The following is a 17,963-nucleotide window of genomic DNA, read 5'->3' as shown; positions in this document are numbered from 1 at the left end:
TCTGATTTTCCAGGTTTTTTTTATCTGATATCATTTAACTCCAACCTTTTGTTTATAGAAAAATGAATGACATTATTCTACTTTCTTATTCTCCTTTCCCTTTCTCTTCTTTTCCTAATTTTTAGTTGCATTTTTTTTGTATTTAATAATTTATTAGGACATATAACACATAATATATTACCATATAACATACAGTATTCTCCTGCCCTTGTACCACCTTTACTTTTGTCTTGGCTCTAAAATTAAGTATATTAAATGTTTATCATCAGTCTTTTTGATGAAATTTTTCCAATCATTACTTTTTTTTTAGATGAAACTCATCCACTATTTTATTTTTTAAGAAGGGTTTATGGTACAGAATGCTCTGAGTTTTAAAAAAATTCAAATTTTTTATAGCACTCATGGGCAACTTTTCTGGATATAAAATTATGGTTTCAAACTTTCTTTGAGTATTTTTAAATTTATGGTATCTTTTATATACAATAATTTTTACCCTTTTAAAATTGTACACTAGAATTTATAGTTCTTCAAATTTTGAGAAATATTTATATATTTGTATAACCATCATCACAATCAGGATATAGAACAGTTGCATAATACCAAAATAAATGCCTTCAGGTCCTGGAAACTATTGATCTGTTTTCTGTTATTTTAGATTTGCCTTTGAAAGAATGTGCTATAAATGGTTGAAGTTTTTGAAAGTATTGTTTCACTGTTGCTTTGCTTTGTTATTTTTGTGACATGTAAGGGCAATCTAACTCTCTTGCTCTTGTAAAGTTTTCCCTCTCTTTGTCTAGAACCCCTGAGGATTTTTTCTTTATATTTAGAATCTAATGTCTCAGATATTATCGTTTCAGGTCAATTTTCTAGGACTGGGCTGAATTTTTCAATAAGTAGATTCAGACTCTTTTATTTTTGAAAAACATTCTTGGATTATATTATAGTTTTAAATATTAATTCTATTTTTTTATTTACAAATTTTTTTCAGGGTATTATGAGGGTACACACATTTTGGTTACACTTTATGTCTTTGCCTCACCCAAGCGAGGGTTAAAGGCATGCCCTTCCCCCCTACAATGCTCCCTGTGTCCTTTAGTTGTGGGTTTACCCCCCCCCATTCCCCTAATTCCTGGAGAGTATTACTGCCATGTGAGCACCCTAGTGTTGATCAGTTAGTACCAATTTGATGGTGAGTACAAGTGGAGCCCATTCTTTCAATCTCGTGGTGCCTCACTTTGGATAATGGGCTTAAGTTTAATCCAGGAAAGTATAAGAGGTGCTAGATCACTGTTGTTTCTTATGATTGAGTAATATTTCATTGTATACATATACCAAATTTTAATAATCCACTCATGAATTCACGGGCACTTGGGTTGTTTCCACATCCTTGATCCAGCAGTAGCACTATTAGGCATCTACCCAAAAGAGCAAAAATCATTCTATGATAAAGACATCTGCACCTGAATGTTTATGGCAGCACAATTCACTATTTAATTCTATTTTATTATTTTTTTCCTTTTTGAGGATTCTCATACATAGGTTGGCTCTTTTTTGTTGATATTCCATTTCAAACACCCTCTTTCTGACACCTTTTTCTTCCTTATCCTCATTCTCTTTGTTTACCTGTTTTCTTCTATACTCCTTATTAAGTGATTATATGAATTAATTCTTCTTTGAGCACTTTTAATTTAATGTTCATATTGATATGATTTTGTCTTTTTCTTCTATTTTATTTGTCCTGAGTTCAATCAACTTTTGCTTCATGTTGTCCTATTTTTCGTCCATTTCTATTCTTAGTTTTTAGATTAGTACTTCGAGGTACTTTTTTTTTAATACCTTAGCATTATTATTTGAAGATATTTAATTTCATTTGAATTGTTTTGTTATAGCTTTCTTTTGCTTGCTCATTCTTTATTGGTGGAATTTGGAATTTTCATCAAATGCTTTCTTTTGATTCTCATATTCTGATTTCTTTTCATAGTGGTTTGGTATAGATGAAGATTGGTTACATCTCTGAATTTCTATGAACAGGGCTGGCGGTTCGTAGGTAACTTCTAAGATTCCAAGCTCAAGAGCATCCTCTTTTCTCCATGTATCAAAGTATGGTTTCTTTACTAGGGGACTTTTGGGGACAGAGGGAGGCAGTAGGGTCAGGGGTGATGGGTCTTTATATGTTGAAATATTTTTATCTTGTAAGATGAGAAATTTTCCCCTCTTGTATCTTTTTCCTTTCACTGTGCATTTTTTTCAAAAGTCACCTCTGGCTTCCTTTTTACCCTTTCTACTTCCAAATAGTTGCTTTTCCCAGGCTGCTTTCTTGAGTTCTTTGCATACTTTTAGAGCCACTACCTGAAGGTTGACTTTCTAGAGAAACTTTTCAGTATCTTCATACTTGGTGTAGACTTATTTTCTTGTGGTGATTTTAGATCAATCTTAGGCTTCCTGCTAGCTTTCCTCTTGTCTCTTTCTTGCAGTTTCTCTTGGACTGCCCTTCCTCTACACAACAGAATGTGGTGGGAGCTAATAGATAACTCAATGTGATTTTGTTTTTGTACTTAAAGGTAATTTGGAATTTGAGTGTTCTCCAAACTTGGTGGTGGTATTGTGTAGTTTTATCTGTTTTTCCTGTTCTTTGTTTATTTGGGAGGGGAAATAGATGTATTAGGAGATTTGGATTTATGCCAATGCCATTATTTGGCCACTCGGATATATTTTTTTCCTAAGGAAGAAACTGGCAAAATGAAACAGACACCACAGGACAAAATATACCTTCTAAATTGCAATTTCACTTCATTCCAGTAAACTTTTCTTAATTTTAGAGCTATAGAGTGGCAAAATGCCCACTGAGCAGCTAAAATACTGATGCTTTGAGGTTAATGCATCATTGAAACTTAGTAAAGATTGAAAAAACATATTTTCTGAGAACACTTTATAAAATGCCTATTAAAATAATCTACTGTCACTGTATGTTTAAAACACACTAATTAATTTTTAAGTTTCATGAGAGATTATTTTCTGGATGCTGTGATTTTCTTTTAGGATTTGAGAACTAGATACACTTTCAATATTATTTCTACTAGCCTAATTCCATTATATACTCTAGGGAACGGGAAGTCTGTTTTACTTCTTTGTAAGATAAGCATATCAGCAATTAAATTCAAACTGGGCTCTTCAACTTCCTGGTAAAGATATTTTGTAGAATCGTATAAGCAATTTCAATTGTCCATCATAAATATTAGCTAGAAACAAAACAGGTCAAAATAAACAGAACAATGAGATGGCAGAAAATCAAAAGAAAAATTAAAAACCTCTCTAAAATCAATATATTAAACTTTCGGTGCCTAAATTTTTACAGTGATGACGTGAATTTGCACTTCTATATTTAGTAATTAATTTTGTTATCTCCTGTCTCCTTGTAAAAACATGAATTGCAGACTTCATGAAGCAGAAGAATAGCTATTATTGAGTGCCTATCTTGTGCCAAGCACTTAGTTTGGCAGCAATAAAAAGGATTACTTAAAATATATTTATTAAAGAAGATAAGCTGGTTTTTTTTCTCTGTATTAGAGATGGTATTAGTATGTGTACTGCCCAGAACACAAGGGTTGGGAGATGTTTCTGGAACTATCCCATTCTGTACATAGTAAGGCAACTGCTCATTTATTACAAATGTCACTGAGCAAGAGAACATCTATGCATGATTTTAAAATATTACAAAATGTCTGTTTTGGTTTTTGAAGACTCTGCTACTGATTTATTTAATAAAGGTGATACACACATCCAATTCCTTCTGTCAAACAATTTACTTTTTTCTTTTTCAAAATGTTACATAATTAACTTTATGAGTGTTTACTATGAAACCTGACACAAATTTATGATATGATCTGAGATTGAAAAGCTAATAAAATTGTACTTACCATAAAGGATTGCAAGCAGAGACAGTGGCATGACAAGGAGTCCCACCAGCATATCAGCAATGGCTAGGGACATTAAGAAGTAATTGGTGGCATTGTGCAGTTTCTTTTCCATGCTTACTGCCATGATTACGAGAATGTTGCCACCTATTGTCATGATTATTATTACGACGATTGAAAGTGCTGGCCAGTTTTGTACCCCGTCTGGGAATTTGAAGCGTCCACCATCGGAGGTATTGAAAATGTCAGTTACTATAGCTGCTACTGGGCTTATAGAAATATCGCATTGCCAAACCAATAGGCCAATTAGGTGCACACTGAAAATTAAGAAGAAGAAGAAAAAAAACAATCAGGTACATATTATATTGCTAACATACAATTTATTGCTTATACAAAATAATTACTTTTCCTTCAGCAATCATTATCATCATCATCATCATCATTTCTACTCTCTTAATTAAACTTTTAGCATGTCTTCTTTCTATCCAAAGAATACTAATTTTTATTGCATGGCCATTATGAGTTAGGAACTTAGTTTACTGAAATATATATGTATTATCTCATTTGATCTCATACAACAACCTCATGAAGTCAGTATTGATTTATATCCATTATGCAGATGATAAGACAGAGTGAGGTTCAGAAAGGTTAAGTAACTTTTTCAAGCCAATACGGCCAATAAGTGGCAGAGCCAGCGTCCCATACTCAGTTCCCACTGATTTCAAAGCCTGTATTTTTAACTTTTATTCTCATCTGAAACCACGGAATTGTTTGATTTGCTGTAATAGACTATTCTTTACATTTTAAAAATATTATTTCCTTCTAGATATCCTCTTAGACAGCTGACAACAGAGTGAAGGGAGATTTTCTTAAAAGGATCCAGTACCCTGACAAGAAAATTGGAAGTTGCCTCCTTTGATCCAAAGCTAAGAAGGAATAAGTTGCCATCAGACCAACTTCAGGCAAGTGTTTGGAAGAGGCACAATAGGTTTTGACAATAGTACATACGTTTTTAGTTCTCATCTTACTTTCTTGCACTTGCAAAGTGACTTTATGCTGGTTCAATAGTTTCTTAATGTCTTGTGCTATAAACTTTCCTTCTTCCTGCCACTCTCCCCATTACTGTTTTATGCTTTCTGTGTCCTGTTCTAGGTTAGATAATGATTTTTGCTGATTATTAATACCTATGGGTTTCTTACTTTTCATGCACTGGGAACTAAGTTTCTTTGGTCATTTAAAATGTACGTTTCTCATGATGGTACTTAGGTAGATTCTACTAGTAGGAATTTCAGGCCAGCTGGCAGGCTACTGCCAGAGATGGAAGTGGTTGTCTTCTGCACATCCTAAATTGATTTCCCCTCATGACAATGTAAGAATTATTTAAGTTACATACATGAGTGTTCTCTCAAAGTGTAAGCTACTATAATGTCTGATAAAACTAACATATTTATTTTCCTTAATAAAATAGACAAGACAGACAAGCATGTTCAATATTTCCTGCTTAAAAACAAGGAATATCATCTGTGAATGATTGTTTTATGTTTATTCTATGTGCAATAATAGTTATTTAGTAAATATTAAACAGTAACATGAGGATACCTTTCCTATATGTAGTCGTTGTTAAATCTTTGTATTATTTCTAGAAGAGAAAACTGCTTCTACTGGCACGATATATGCTAAATAGTTTTCTATGCAAGACAGTTGAAGGAAAATCCTTTCTGGAATTGGAGGGATGGAAAACATTGACATTATAACACCCAGAGTCTATGTGTTCTCCAGGTAAGTGCTTTTATGTCATTATCTCAGTCACTTGTTCTTTGAACTGAAAATAGTATCTCTATGCAAGGATAATATATGTGTGATTTGATTGACTCATTTCTCATTACCATTATCAGAGAATTTACAGTAGTAAAACTAGATGATTAAAATTATCATAATCATATCATATCCATAATATTACACAAACACATGCACCATAGTTTCTGAACTAAAACTGGAACACGTAACTGGAAAAAATATCGGCATCATTTAAACCTAAGTTAAAATATTGAAATAATTTCCTAGCATATTTTAAACCATTTCTCTTGATTTCTCTTAATATCTTGTTAATATCCTTCCATATCTTGAAAGACAATAAAGAAATCATGAAAATATACTGACTTTCCCATGCTATAATGGATATAAAACTAATACCTCAGACATTTAGTTTAAAATAACTTCATCATTAGTCAAAGCTACCTGATATATAAGCAACATGGAGGGAGAAGACATACATAGTAATTTTTATCAAATAATCAGAAGTAATCAGTAAATTCTTCCTATTATTTTTCCTATAACATTAAAAATAAGCAAAAATATCACAATTCCAAAATCTATATCATAATTGACTTGTGATTAAGATGAGCAGACGTTATTGAAATAAAGGACAAAATAAATAGAAACAAATTATTTTCTCTCAGTTTTGATTACTCTGTCTCTGTATTTGTTGTGTTTGGCAGAGGGCCAAAGGACTGGCTATATCACTTCAATGATGTTTTGACCAGTCACTCAACCTATCAGAATATCAATTTCCTCATCTGTACAAGGATGATCTCTATTACATGATTGTTGTTACAATTAAATGATATTATGTATGTAAAGTACTGAAAATAGTACCTGTGTCATAATAGGCCCTCAGTAAATGTTGGAGCTTACCTTCTTTCTGCCTTCAAAGTTAAACAAAAGTATTTTATGGTTGCTATATCTCAATTTAAGTATTTCAAAATTTTCCAAGAATTTAAGTCCCAAATTTATCTTAAGACAATACCTATGTAGGTAGAACTGGCCTCAGAAAGTAATTTTAAATCCAGAATCTTTTCCAGGGTTTTTCCTGGCCTAGCTGATGAATACCTTGTCCTGCTGTCATTAAAAAAAAATGTTTCTGATTTAAATTAGCTGATTATCATCTCAAATAGTCCCACAAAATTTTATCTCAGATAATAAGCTGTGTCTTCAATTGTTGACTGCAGAATCACAAATGTATTTATACTTAAGGTTCTAGTAGAATATGCAGTCTAACTTCAAATTTTCTAAGTAAATTGTGAAAACATCTAAATTCTTTCATATATCTCTAAAAATGGTAAAGGAGTGCAGAATAAAATTGTACGTAACAGAAATATACATGAAAAATGTATTTCCAATTATGAATTTCTATAATTTGAATACCTTAGAATTTGGAGGTAGAAAAAAACAGAGTAATTATCTCTACTAGTCAGAAATCTTTTTCTTTTTTTAAATTAAAGAATCCATGAGACAAATACTGAACTCCTGAGGAGTCCTGTTGGATCTAAATGTATCTTTTATGAATTACAAAATAAGGGAGTAATTCTGGAATAGATCTTAAAAGAATATTTAGTTTTCTGGGTTCAATTAAATTCAGTTTAATAAATTCTTATTGAGCAATACTTATGGGCAAGGTTTCATGATTTCTATTAAAATTCAATCCTATTTTCCACAGATTTGTAATCAAGCATTGGCTGTATTTTCTTTTTTTTTTTTTACAATTTTTTCTTTTTTTTTATTTCAGAACATTAACGGGGGTACAAACGTTTTGGTTACATGAATTACTTTTGTACAGTTTGAATCAAGAATTGGCTGTATTAAAACCTAATTTTTAATACCTATGTGTTCAGTGAAATGAAGTCCTTTTACAAAAGAGGAGTAATTTAGGTCTAGCTCTTAAAGCTTACGTTAATTGTTATTAAGCCCACAGGAATCTCATAAAATATGTACACAAGTCATAATGTCTCTCTGAATGATGCAAATAATTTACTCATTGCTTCTAAATTTTTAATGAAAATATCATTTTACATTCTTAGTAGATAAAAATGATAATTTAGTTTAAGAGTCTGAATACATTTTAAATCTGCTGAGTTTTCGCATGATATATGACAACGGACATTGTTAGAAGAGGGGAATGATCCTTTGTCTCAATAGAATGGGAAAAAATGTATACGAATTCTTAAATTTCATAGCAGAGTAAGTTGGTGCCCTTTAAGCCTGCCCGACATTTTGGTATATGGGCCAATGGCTATATACTGAGTTGGCACAGGCTTATGGAATGGGAACATTTGTCCTTTCATTTTCCTACACCTGACTCTTTCCTCTTCTTTATCACTGTCCTCCACCTTTTCCATTCCTTAATGTTTGCTCTGGTTCTCCTGGAATCATGCATACATGAGACTATAGTCACAACAATGACATCCAAGATGGGCTATAGTGATGCACATTGCAGAGGGTCCTATGTTGAGGTACTTTGTATCTCCACTACACTGAAAACTTTCCTTGGGTGAGCTCTTTTACAGGAATCATAGAGGAGACCACATAGGAGCAAGGAGATTCAGGGCTTCTCAACTGTACTGCTCAGAGTTTACACAGCTTTTGATCTCTTTTTCCATGCCCCCTTCCTCAAAGAGTAGGGTTTGAAGAAACCACTCCAACATTTTACTGTGTAAGAAAGAAAACATACCTGGATTAGATCAAATTTACAATCCTTAGTCCTTGAATCTGGTTCTCTACCTGCCCCTTTTATGTTGCATTCTACTGACTTCAACTACTGGATCATTATATCAAGACTTCCAAGGATGGCATTGTTGTCTTCTGTCCAACTACATCTCCCAACCTTTACCCTTTCACTTCTGACCTTCTCTTTTGCTACCTCAACTATTCTTCATTAAACCAGAGGCATTTTATTCTCTTGACTCTTCAGTTTATGCAGGAAGGAAAAGGAAAGAACTTTTCTAAGTTTTATCCATGGAGAAAGCAACCATGAGCACTGGGATTATTTGAATTGAGGGTATCATTGCCATATTATTTGTTTGAGTACATTAGCTATAGTGTTTCATTGGAGTTCAACTTATTGTTTTTTTTCCCCATTTATGAATTTTGAATAGGAAATACCCATAATATTAGTCTTTTGGGATGCAAGTCATTTATGCAGATTGAGGCAAATATAGTTGGGTGGTCATATAGAAGCATTTTTAACATTTTTGAGCAAGCTGACACACAAAGTTGCATTTTTATTAAAATAATAATAATCATAATATCCTTACAGGAACGAATGCACCGTGTTCCTCAGGTTCACCATGATTGCTTCAGTCTTAAGCAACCAAAGTTTAAAATTGAGAAGAGGAAACTAGCAGATTGGTTTCATCATTCATCCTTTCTGGGGAGAGAAAAAAAAGGAAATTAGTTAAAAGTCCAAATAACTTGCATAACAACCAATTAAATAAACTTAAATGCACTTATCTGGTGATAAGAAACAGTCAATATTTAATTTAGCAAACAGGAATGCATGTTATATTGTGTAAGTGACAAAACATAGTAAAGAGAGCAGATTTTTCATATATTTACCAATGCACAACCATCACGGTTTTTCTAAAATTTCTTGTAAATGCTTTATTTATATGGAGCATCTACTAAATTTCCCCCTGTTGGAGTATACATGACTTCACATCAATGTTTTGAGAAAGAAATTAAGAATGTATTCTTAGTTTGCAAACCATCAGAAGAAAGTGTACAATCTAATAAGTAGTATGTCTAAAATAAAAAGGTTTCATCTTATAGTAACATGGGAAAACTAAAACAGGTTTTAAATATTTTTATAAAGTGAACATATCTATACAAAATTTCTAGTTTTTTTTCCTTCAAGAGGAAGCAATCTCCATTTATACTTTTGCATTAACCAACAATTTTCTCCAGGGGGCAGCAAAAGGTTTATACCAAAATAAATGAAATGATCAAGTTTACTATGTTAAATATAGCCACCACTCTGTGTATAAACTAGATAGTAACCAACAGATAGTATATTACAGTCAGCGCACATGGAATAATACTAAAATTGCAAACAAAAGGTCAGTTGCACTAGATGATTGAAACAAAAATCTTTAGTTTCTTTTGTGGCTTAAAAGGTGACAATACATCTTCTAAGGTACTAGAAAGGAACATGAAATCTAAATGACTTATCAAAGAATTTCAGAATGGATACCTTTTATTTCTGTAGGCTATTATTCAAACAGTTATTTGCTGTATCACAAAACCCAATCAAACATTTACATAGTGGATTATTCATCATTTAGCACCCACTATATTCGGTATGTTAAAGTGTTGGCCAAGAGAAGATTGAATGCAAATTTGCTGAGAATCTCTGCTGTTCTCCTTGCGGAAATTACATCTTTACAGAGTGGCACATGTCACTATTAATCTTTAGACTGACATTGAAGAAACAGTCAGTGTAAATTCTAGTGACTAACATAGAGATCCTTTGGTTTTTCTGCTTAGAGATTCCAAACTGGGCAAACCTCTCTGTTCTCCATCTTGCCTTTTCTATATGTTCTGCTTAGGATTTTGATTATACTCTTTCCACACCAAACATCTAACTGTATTCTTTTCTGAGATTATAAAGCTATTACAAGTGTTAGGATCAATCGCATGCACTGGGCTATCCATGAGAAGAACCTAAGGGCATGTGAGTGTGAGAGAGTGACAGAGAGTGAGAGAGACAGAGAGAGAGTTGAATAGTTTGAGAACATGGAATAACATGGAAAGATCATCTGTTTTGCCCAGTTTGTAAATATTTTCAAGGAATATGGTAAAGAAAATCTATCCTGATAATCTTTCTCTCGTGTTTTCTAGCTTCTTCTAGAAACTTGCAAATAAAATTTCACTTGAATAAATCACTTAAACTACAAATTTAATATTTTTACTCCTCTTTATCCCTCAACCCTCACTGGTCAGTTCTATCAGTGCTGCCTCCATAAAAAAATATATCTCAAAACCATCCCCTTACTACTACAGTAATACATAAAATATGGACTCCCAGTAGCTAAGAGCTCAAAATATTCTGTGAGAGAAAGAGAATGACATCAGCCAGACCTTGAGTCAGGCCATTTCTGTCCCATAAAATCCTGCCAGACAACACGTAAATCCCTTATTTCTGGGAGGTCTGGATATGTGACACAAAAAATAGTAAGGGCTACCAAAAGGTCCTATCCTGCTACTTAGCCCTCCATAAGTATCAAAATCTTTCTCTTTTCTTGATGCAAAAAGTATTGTAATGGTTTTCAGTGTTTATTTTCCATGTATCCAAATAGTAGTATAATTTAAAAGGTTCAAAGATGGAGTAAAATACGCTATGCTCCAATAGATTATAACAAAACAATGGAAATTGTATATACCATAACTTGATATGATAATCATCTCATTAAATATTTTATTATCCATATTGTGAGCCATGGTAGAATTCCATTTTTGGTACTTGAAATACTATATTCCTATAAAAATCAATCAACTTTGTTATGCTTTTTACATGTATATTTTCTTGGGAAATATAAACAGAAAGGTTAAACAACAAATACTTATTTTTCTAGGGTTCAATTTTATTGAGTAGAATGAGTAATAATCATAAAAATATATTATGTATGTAGATCTCGAATTTATTAGCTAAAATATTTTGCAGGCAAAATCATGTCTTCCTTTGCCGGTAAAATTTGCATTCTTTTATTTATTTATTTGTTATTTATTTAGTTTTGAGACAAGGTCTCACTTTGTCACCTGGGCTAGAGTGCAGTGGCATCATCTTAGCTCACTGCAGCCTCGAACTCCTGGGCTCAAGCGATCCTCCTGCCTCAGCCTCCCAAGTAGCTGGGTCTACAGGCATGTGCCGCCATGCCCAGTTGATTTTTCTATTTTTAGTGGAGTTGGGGGTCTCCCTCTTGCTCAGGCTGGTCTTGAACTTCTGACCTCAAGCAATTCTCTCACCTTGGCCTCCAGAATTGCTAGGATTACAGGTGTGAGCCACCATGCCAGGCCTAAATGTTTGTTAAAAATAATGGCCTATATAGTCTACTCGGATCATTCCTGTCTTGACTTTTTAAATAAAGCATTTAAGAACTGAATAAGTTATAATACATATAGTGGTTTAGTTTTTGTCAGTTTTCACTGTTCAGAAGTTATGGACTCATAATTCAAAAATTATTACTCTAGTTATTATACTCACTGAGCTTTCAGCAGATGGCTAGATCGAAAATGAATTAGTCACAAATGTTCAATTTAGTACTGGGAAGATTATGTTAATGCAGCACAGACTTACAACAATTTTCGGTAGACTCTTTTAATTCAAAAATTATCTTTAGGTCTAATGAATAGTGTAGGAATTGTCCTTTCAACTTCAGATGTACTCTAGAGATTTTCTAATAAGACATACATTTGTCATACTAAACATTCGCCTTTGCCAATTATAGTCAAATCGGATAATTATTCATGATTTTGATAGAAAGTTTTCCAGTTATTATAATCAATGAAGTTAAAGACTGTTCTTTCATCAGTAAACACAAGATCTTCAAATGTGTAAAGTTCGTTTGGAAATGTATTTTATGAAGTTAAATAAATTCAAATGTTCTATCTTCAACTGTAAGGTCTTAATGTATTCTACAATTACGAATTCACAGAACTCTTAGGGCTCAAAAATTAGGAGTGATCAAGTAATCCAGTCTCTTGCCATCAGACAAGTCTATATTTAAGCCACTTCAAGAAGGTGGATAATTCATGTTCTTATAGAGTACCCTTCAGGAGAGGCAATTTCATAACCTTCCACTGTTTAGCAATATACTGTTTCAGAAAATGTTATTTTATATTAGGCAAAAAGCCTCAAGCTAAGAAACTGCAATAGATTTGTTCCTTACTTAGTCAAGCATCTATACTGCAGGATATTGCAATGCTAGCAACTTGCTTATTGCATTTTAGCTTGGTTTGCGGCAGGCTGCAATGCTCCAGACACAGAACTACACACTTCCCCATAGTGTGCCTTAGAGAAATCTAACAGTTCTGAAGATGCAGGTATATACAATTGGGTGATTTTACAATTTCTTTTCCAAACTGTGACACTTTTGAAAGTGAAGAGGGGGGCGAGCATTAACTAGATAGAACTCTGGGTCTCTTCCAGACATTTCATCAGATCTTGTATTAATAATAAGGTGATTATTCAATTTGAATGCAGGTCTAGTGTCATTACTTTTATTCCCTCCCATTATTGCTTCCCCTCCCTCTCAAGATAATATAAGTGGTTGTTCAAACAAATTTAACTGTGGCTCCTGTACTGGAATTAAAATGGAATATTCTCTCCTCATTTGTATTTACTAAATGCTTCTGCTTGTGTTTGACATATGACATATTTCATGAGAGTGGTTATTGTTAAATTTAGTGAGAATAAACAAGATAGTTAACTCAATATCTACAGTATATAAAATCATGTTTTTCACAGATAGACCTGTTCCATTTACCTAAAAGAGTACTTAAAAAACAAACAGCTTCCAAACTGATGGCATTCTAGGAGCTACTGCAAATTTCTCCATGGTAGTACTAAGACACATTGAGAGAATCTGTCTTAGTGGGCAGAGCGCCCAGCAATTTGAAGCTGCTTTCTCCATAGTGGGTAGCAGGACTATACCTGAATTATCTCAGCATAAGTGTCCATATAGCAGAGTAAAGCAAAGACTTTTAAAGAGTAAAGCTAAGGGAGCAAACCAGATGTTAAGTCTCTGTGTTGGAGACCAACTCCAACTGATTTGCAGGACTGAAACTATATAACAGTACTTTTGCGTGTTGCAATATTTATCAATTCCTTATTATGTGTCAGGCACTATGCCAGATGCTGGACATGTAGTAGCAAGCAAGGTAGACAAGGTCATTGCTCTCATGGAGCTTACATTCTAGCAGGATATACAGACAATAAATGTTTCAACAAATAGGTAGGATAATTTCAGATAGTTATAATTGCTATGAATAAAATGAAATTGCATAATGGGACAAAGAGTGACTGAGGGAAACACATTAGATGGACCTATGCACATAGCCACAGGTTGAGGCTAGATATTTTTAAAATATAATATGCAAATAATATTTGCTAGCATTTGCTAGCTATTCTTAATTACAATATAAAATAGTTATTTTATACTGGTGAGTTAAGCACATGACAAGTGCCAGTGATGGGAACAGTTTAAAAGTTTCTGTTAGTTTGATTATAAATGTTTGAGCTGGAAAAAAAATCCTCTTTTACCAAGATACTTAAAAGTCAGTTTAGCTACCGACTCAAATGCATGTCCACTTACATTTACAATGGTATCTCTTCACCTATAGGCCACGCCCACTTCCCATCACATTAGGTTAAGAGATCACAGACTTTTGGCTACATAGCAGCCCCTTCTGCTTGTAGAGGGTTCCAGTTGAGTCACGAAAAGCGAAAAGTTCAATCAGTTGCCCAGATGTATTTATTGCCAAATAACCAGGTACTTGGATACATCTGGACAGCCGAATGAACCCTTAACTCCTCATCTCTCCAACAGCTCTTCATTTCACAGCTTCAGAATCTCCTATATAAAGGGGAGAGAAACAAACAAAAAACCACTCTAGAGTTGAAAGGTCAGTCTGATTCTGGTTTGGCTGTCACATCTGAAAAAAAAGCAACTTCTGCTCTTGTTTTATAGCTTATTACTATAAAATGTATATAACTCACTAAAATTCAACAATACCTGTAAATAACAGATTGATAATGAGAAATTCAAATATGTCATAAATACAGAAAATTGAGATGAAACCAAAATTAATTTGCACAATTAATAATTTATATAATGTATAATTTATTCTAGCATCATTAAACACCCCAGATGTTAAATATGTGTGGTATAACGTAAAGGACGTTAGGCTGGGTGGTAGGAGACATGGGTTCCAGTCCAAGACTCTGTCACTTAGTTGATATGTGACTCAGTGTAAATCACTCAACTTTTTGGGGCCACAGTGTTTTCATCCATGACATTAAGAAGTTGCAATAGGGGACCTCAATCCCTTCTTGCTCTGAAATTCTGTGATTCAGATTTACTTTACAAATATTTGGCATTATTCTATACTGCTTTACTTTATATACTTTTAAATAGCTGAGTTTGGCTACAATTAGATTCTACTTGTTATTGCCACTTAAATGTAAAACATAATGTTCACCTGAGAAAGCCTCTTGATTTGACAGGAGAAAGTGACTTTTAACTTGAATTTCTCATAGCACAGCTGACATATCCCACAAATTAATGTGCATGTATTCTATACCTCTCTTTTTTCTACCTCCTTAAATGAATTCTAAATACGTGTTGCATTCTTAAAGAGTTAGGAGACCACATGAGCTCACAAAAAAATTTAAAACAAAATTATTTATCGGTGATTTTCTGATTTTAAAAAGTCTTGTGCCTAGAATACTTTACAGAAAAGTGAAGTATAAGAAGTAATGGCCAGTTTTGTGGCGATCAAAAGCTTGACCTCCACTTTAGTGGTTTAATTCTCAGCTAGAATCTGTTTACTGTTTTGTGTACACTTCTACCATTATATTTATTTAAAGGAAAAATAGTACTTCAGTTTGACAACTTTGAAAATACTCTATTTCTTCCACCAATTCTATGAACTTTATTTCAGATAGTGTCAACATTTAGAGAAACAGATATGCCTGTTTTATAACTCTCTTTAGTGTGATTAAAGGTAAAATATAAGACCACAAATGACATATATCTTCATTTTTTAAATTTTCTAACTAGATTTGTAGAGAATTCTGCTAATTATCCTCCCAGTGTACCTCCTATACATCTCAATTTACAAAATAAAATCTGTCAGGAAGTTCAAACCAACACAAATCCTCAAATCCTTTTGCTCATGAATTCAAAGTGTGTGTGCACATGTGTGTGTTTATGTGTGTATACATGTGAATATCTATGTGTTTTGGGAGTGAGGAATGAAAAGAAAGATGCTACAAATACACAAATTTTATTATCACCATCTGCAAAATATCATAATTTCATAAGTTGAAATCATTTTATTATAATTGAAAGCCCTTTGAGTGATTGAATATTTTCATTCATGTTTTTTGAGTTGGAGAATTAACTTGAATTATTTAAAAATCTATGGAGTATTGATTGTCGAAAATTTGGAAAAAATAAACCATTTGTGAAATAACAGATGTTTCATAACAGCAACACCTGTTTTTCCAGCTCACTCAAGGATCATTCGATATGTAGGTAGTCACAATTGTTACACCCACTCCAGTGCCGTAGAGACAGTTTCCTATCACATAGACTCATTCTATAATAAAGACCACCTGTGGACAATTTTGCTAAAATGTTAATATGTTGCTCTACAATGTCATCCAAATTTTAAAAAGAAAAAGGTAAGGTATTTCTGAGACGATTGGGAAAAGTTAAATATTAACTAGGGTATTAGATAATACCAAGGAATTATTCTTAAAATTGTTATGTGTGGTAATTGCATCATGGTTTTATAATAATATACCCACAATTTTAGAAATGTAATTGAAGTGATGTGAAATCACTTAAAATAATTCAACAAAGAGAATGGGAAAAAGAAAGGGTTAGATCGATCCAGTGTTGCAAAATCTTAATAATTATTGAATCTGGGCGATGGTGTTATGGAGGATCATTGTATTAAATGCTATTGTCTGTACTACTGTGTATGTTTGAAAGTTTTTCAAAAGAAATTATAACCATGAATGAGATATGCTTTCAGGTCATATAGCATGAAAAATGTTAGTTTTTCTAAGGATGGAAGACTTCATTATTTCATGTTCAATCCAGTTTTTATTTTTAGCACCTTAGAATGCCACCAGTCCAGTTGTTACAAACAAAAAGAAACAAAACAAAGAACATTCTTTTAATCATCTCCCAGTAATGAAAATGATGTATTTTCCCTAGTAAAAAAAAATGTCTTTCTCAATAACATAAAATTATACAAGCATCTTTCTTCTTTGATGACTTTCTCCCTAGTAGATGTTATGATGATGCACTTTGAGAAAAGTGGTCCTTGGGTAAAACCACATTTCCAATAACAATTTATTAAAGTCTTTTTATCAGTACCACCCTCTCCACTTAACAACAGCTGATGACAACTTGTGCTCTCTCATATACGCTCTCCAGGGAGGTATAATAATGGTGATTCACTAAATATAGGCCAGATCTCTAATGTGGCAAAGGTCTTAAATATCTTGTAGGACAACCATGTGATTATTTAGAGGAAGGCAACTGACTGTAAGGTTTTCTGACAGCTCCACATACAATATGCTTATTGTAGTATTTAAATTTGTTATGAGTTTCTCTGTAAATTCAAAATTGGTTTCATCATCTATGACTGGGCATAATTTTTCAATATCAGTGTTAAATTCATTGAAAAGTTGCATTGATTAAATGTATTCATTTCTCAGTGGAAACTTCTGTTTATTCAGGAAATTGATACGGAAAATATATTCAGTGCAAATCACCACTGAGGTATGGTGTGCTTAGCCTCACAGGTGATTTTATAGACCTTCTAAATTATGCAGGGAAATAGGTTAATAAGAGTATTTTATTCTTTTCTCTTTTTTCAAGGACTCTATATTTTATGAGATCACAGAATTGGTATTTAAATAATGCTTTACTTTTCCAAAGTGCATATAATGCTGACAATTATGCATTTGTTTAACAAAAATATATGCATCAACATGAACATTTGTTCTTCTTTAAGTAGTAAATCATAGGCAGTGTTGCTACTTCTATCGTTACATTTTAAAAACTGTCACAAGGAGCCATTATTTTCTTATTTTTAAATAACAATTTATACGTTGAAGGTATAGGACCCTATTTTTTAAAATGCAGGTGCTATGTCTATGAAACCAAATCGACAAATATTTAATGACCACATGCCATCTTCCAGGCACTATGATATTATTAAATTAGTTCACTTCATTTTAACAGAAACGCATTTTACAGAAAAATAAATTGTGGGGTTCAAAGAGGTTGAGCTATTTTTCCTAGTAAATGGCAGGATTAAGATTCTCAAAGAACATTTTGGGGATAAAGAAAATTCATTTAGGAAGACAGTATCGGCCAATAGTTTATGTATTCATCAAAGCATTGTTCACTTATTCAGTGCATTTATTTACTGCCTACTATGTGCTTGGCAATATTATATACACTTGGGATACACTAG

General features: G+C 32.9%; 1 protein-coding gene across 1 annotated transcript in view; it reads right to left on the bottom strand.

Annotated features, from left to right (window-relative positions):
* HTR2C (5-hydroxytryptamine (serotonin) receptor 2C, G protein-coupled) overlaps positions 1-17,963 on the bottom strand; it is a 274,355-nt gene that overhangs the window by 148,001 nt on the left and 108,391 nt on the right. The window contains exons 3-4 of the mRNA XM_012653519.1: positions 9,005-9,117; positions 3,918-4,231 (exon numbers count right to left, since the gene is read on the bottom strand). Of these exons, the coding sequence (XP_012508973.1) occupies positions 3,918-4,231; positions 9,005-9,039 (349 nt within the window). The 5' untranslated portion in view covers positions 9,040-9,117. The remainder of the gene's footprint in view (positions 1-3,917; positions 4,232-9,004; positions 9,118-17,963) is intronic.

The sequence above is a fragment of the Propithecus coquereli genome, unplaced genomic scaffold (genome assembly GCF_000956105.1).
Source record: "Propithecus coquereli isolate 6110/MARCELLA unplaced genomic scaffold, Pcoq_1.0 Scaffold421, whole genome shotgun sequence".
Classification (NCBI taxonomy): Eukaryota; Metazoa; Chordata; class Mammalia; order Primates; family Indriidae; genus Propithecus; species Propithecus coquereli.
This window is presented reverse-complemented; position numbering and strand designations above follow the sequence as displayed.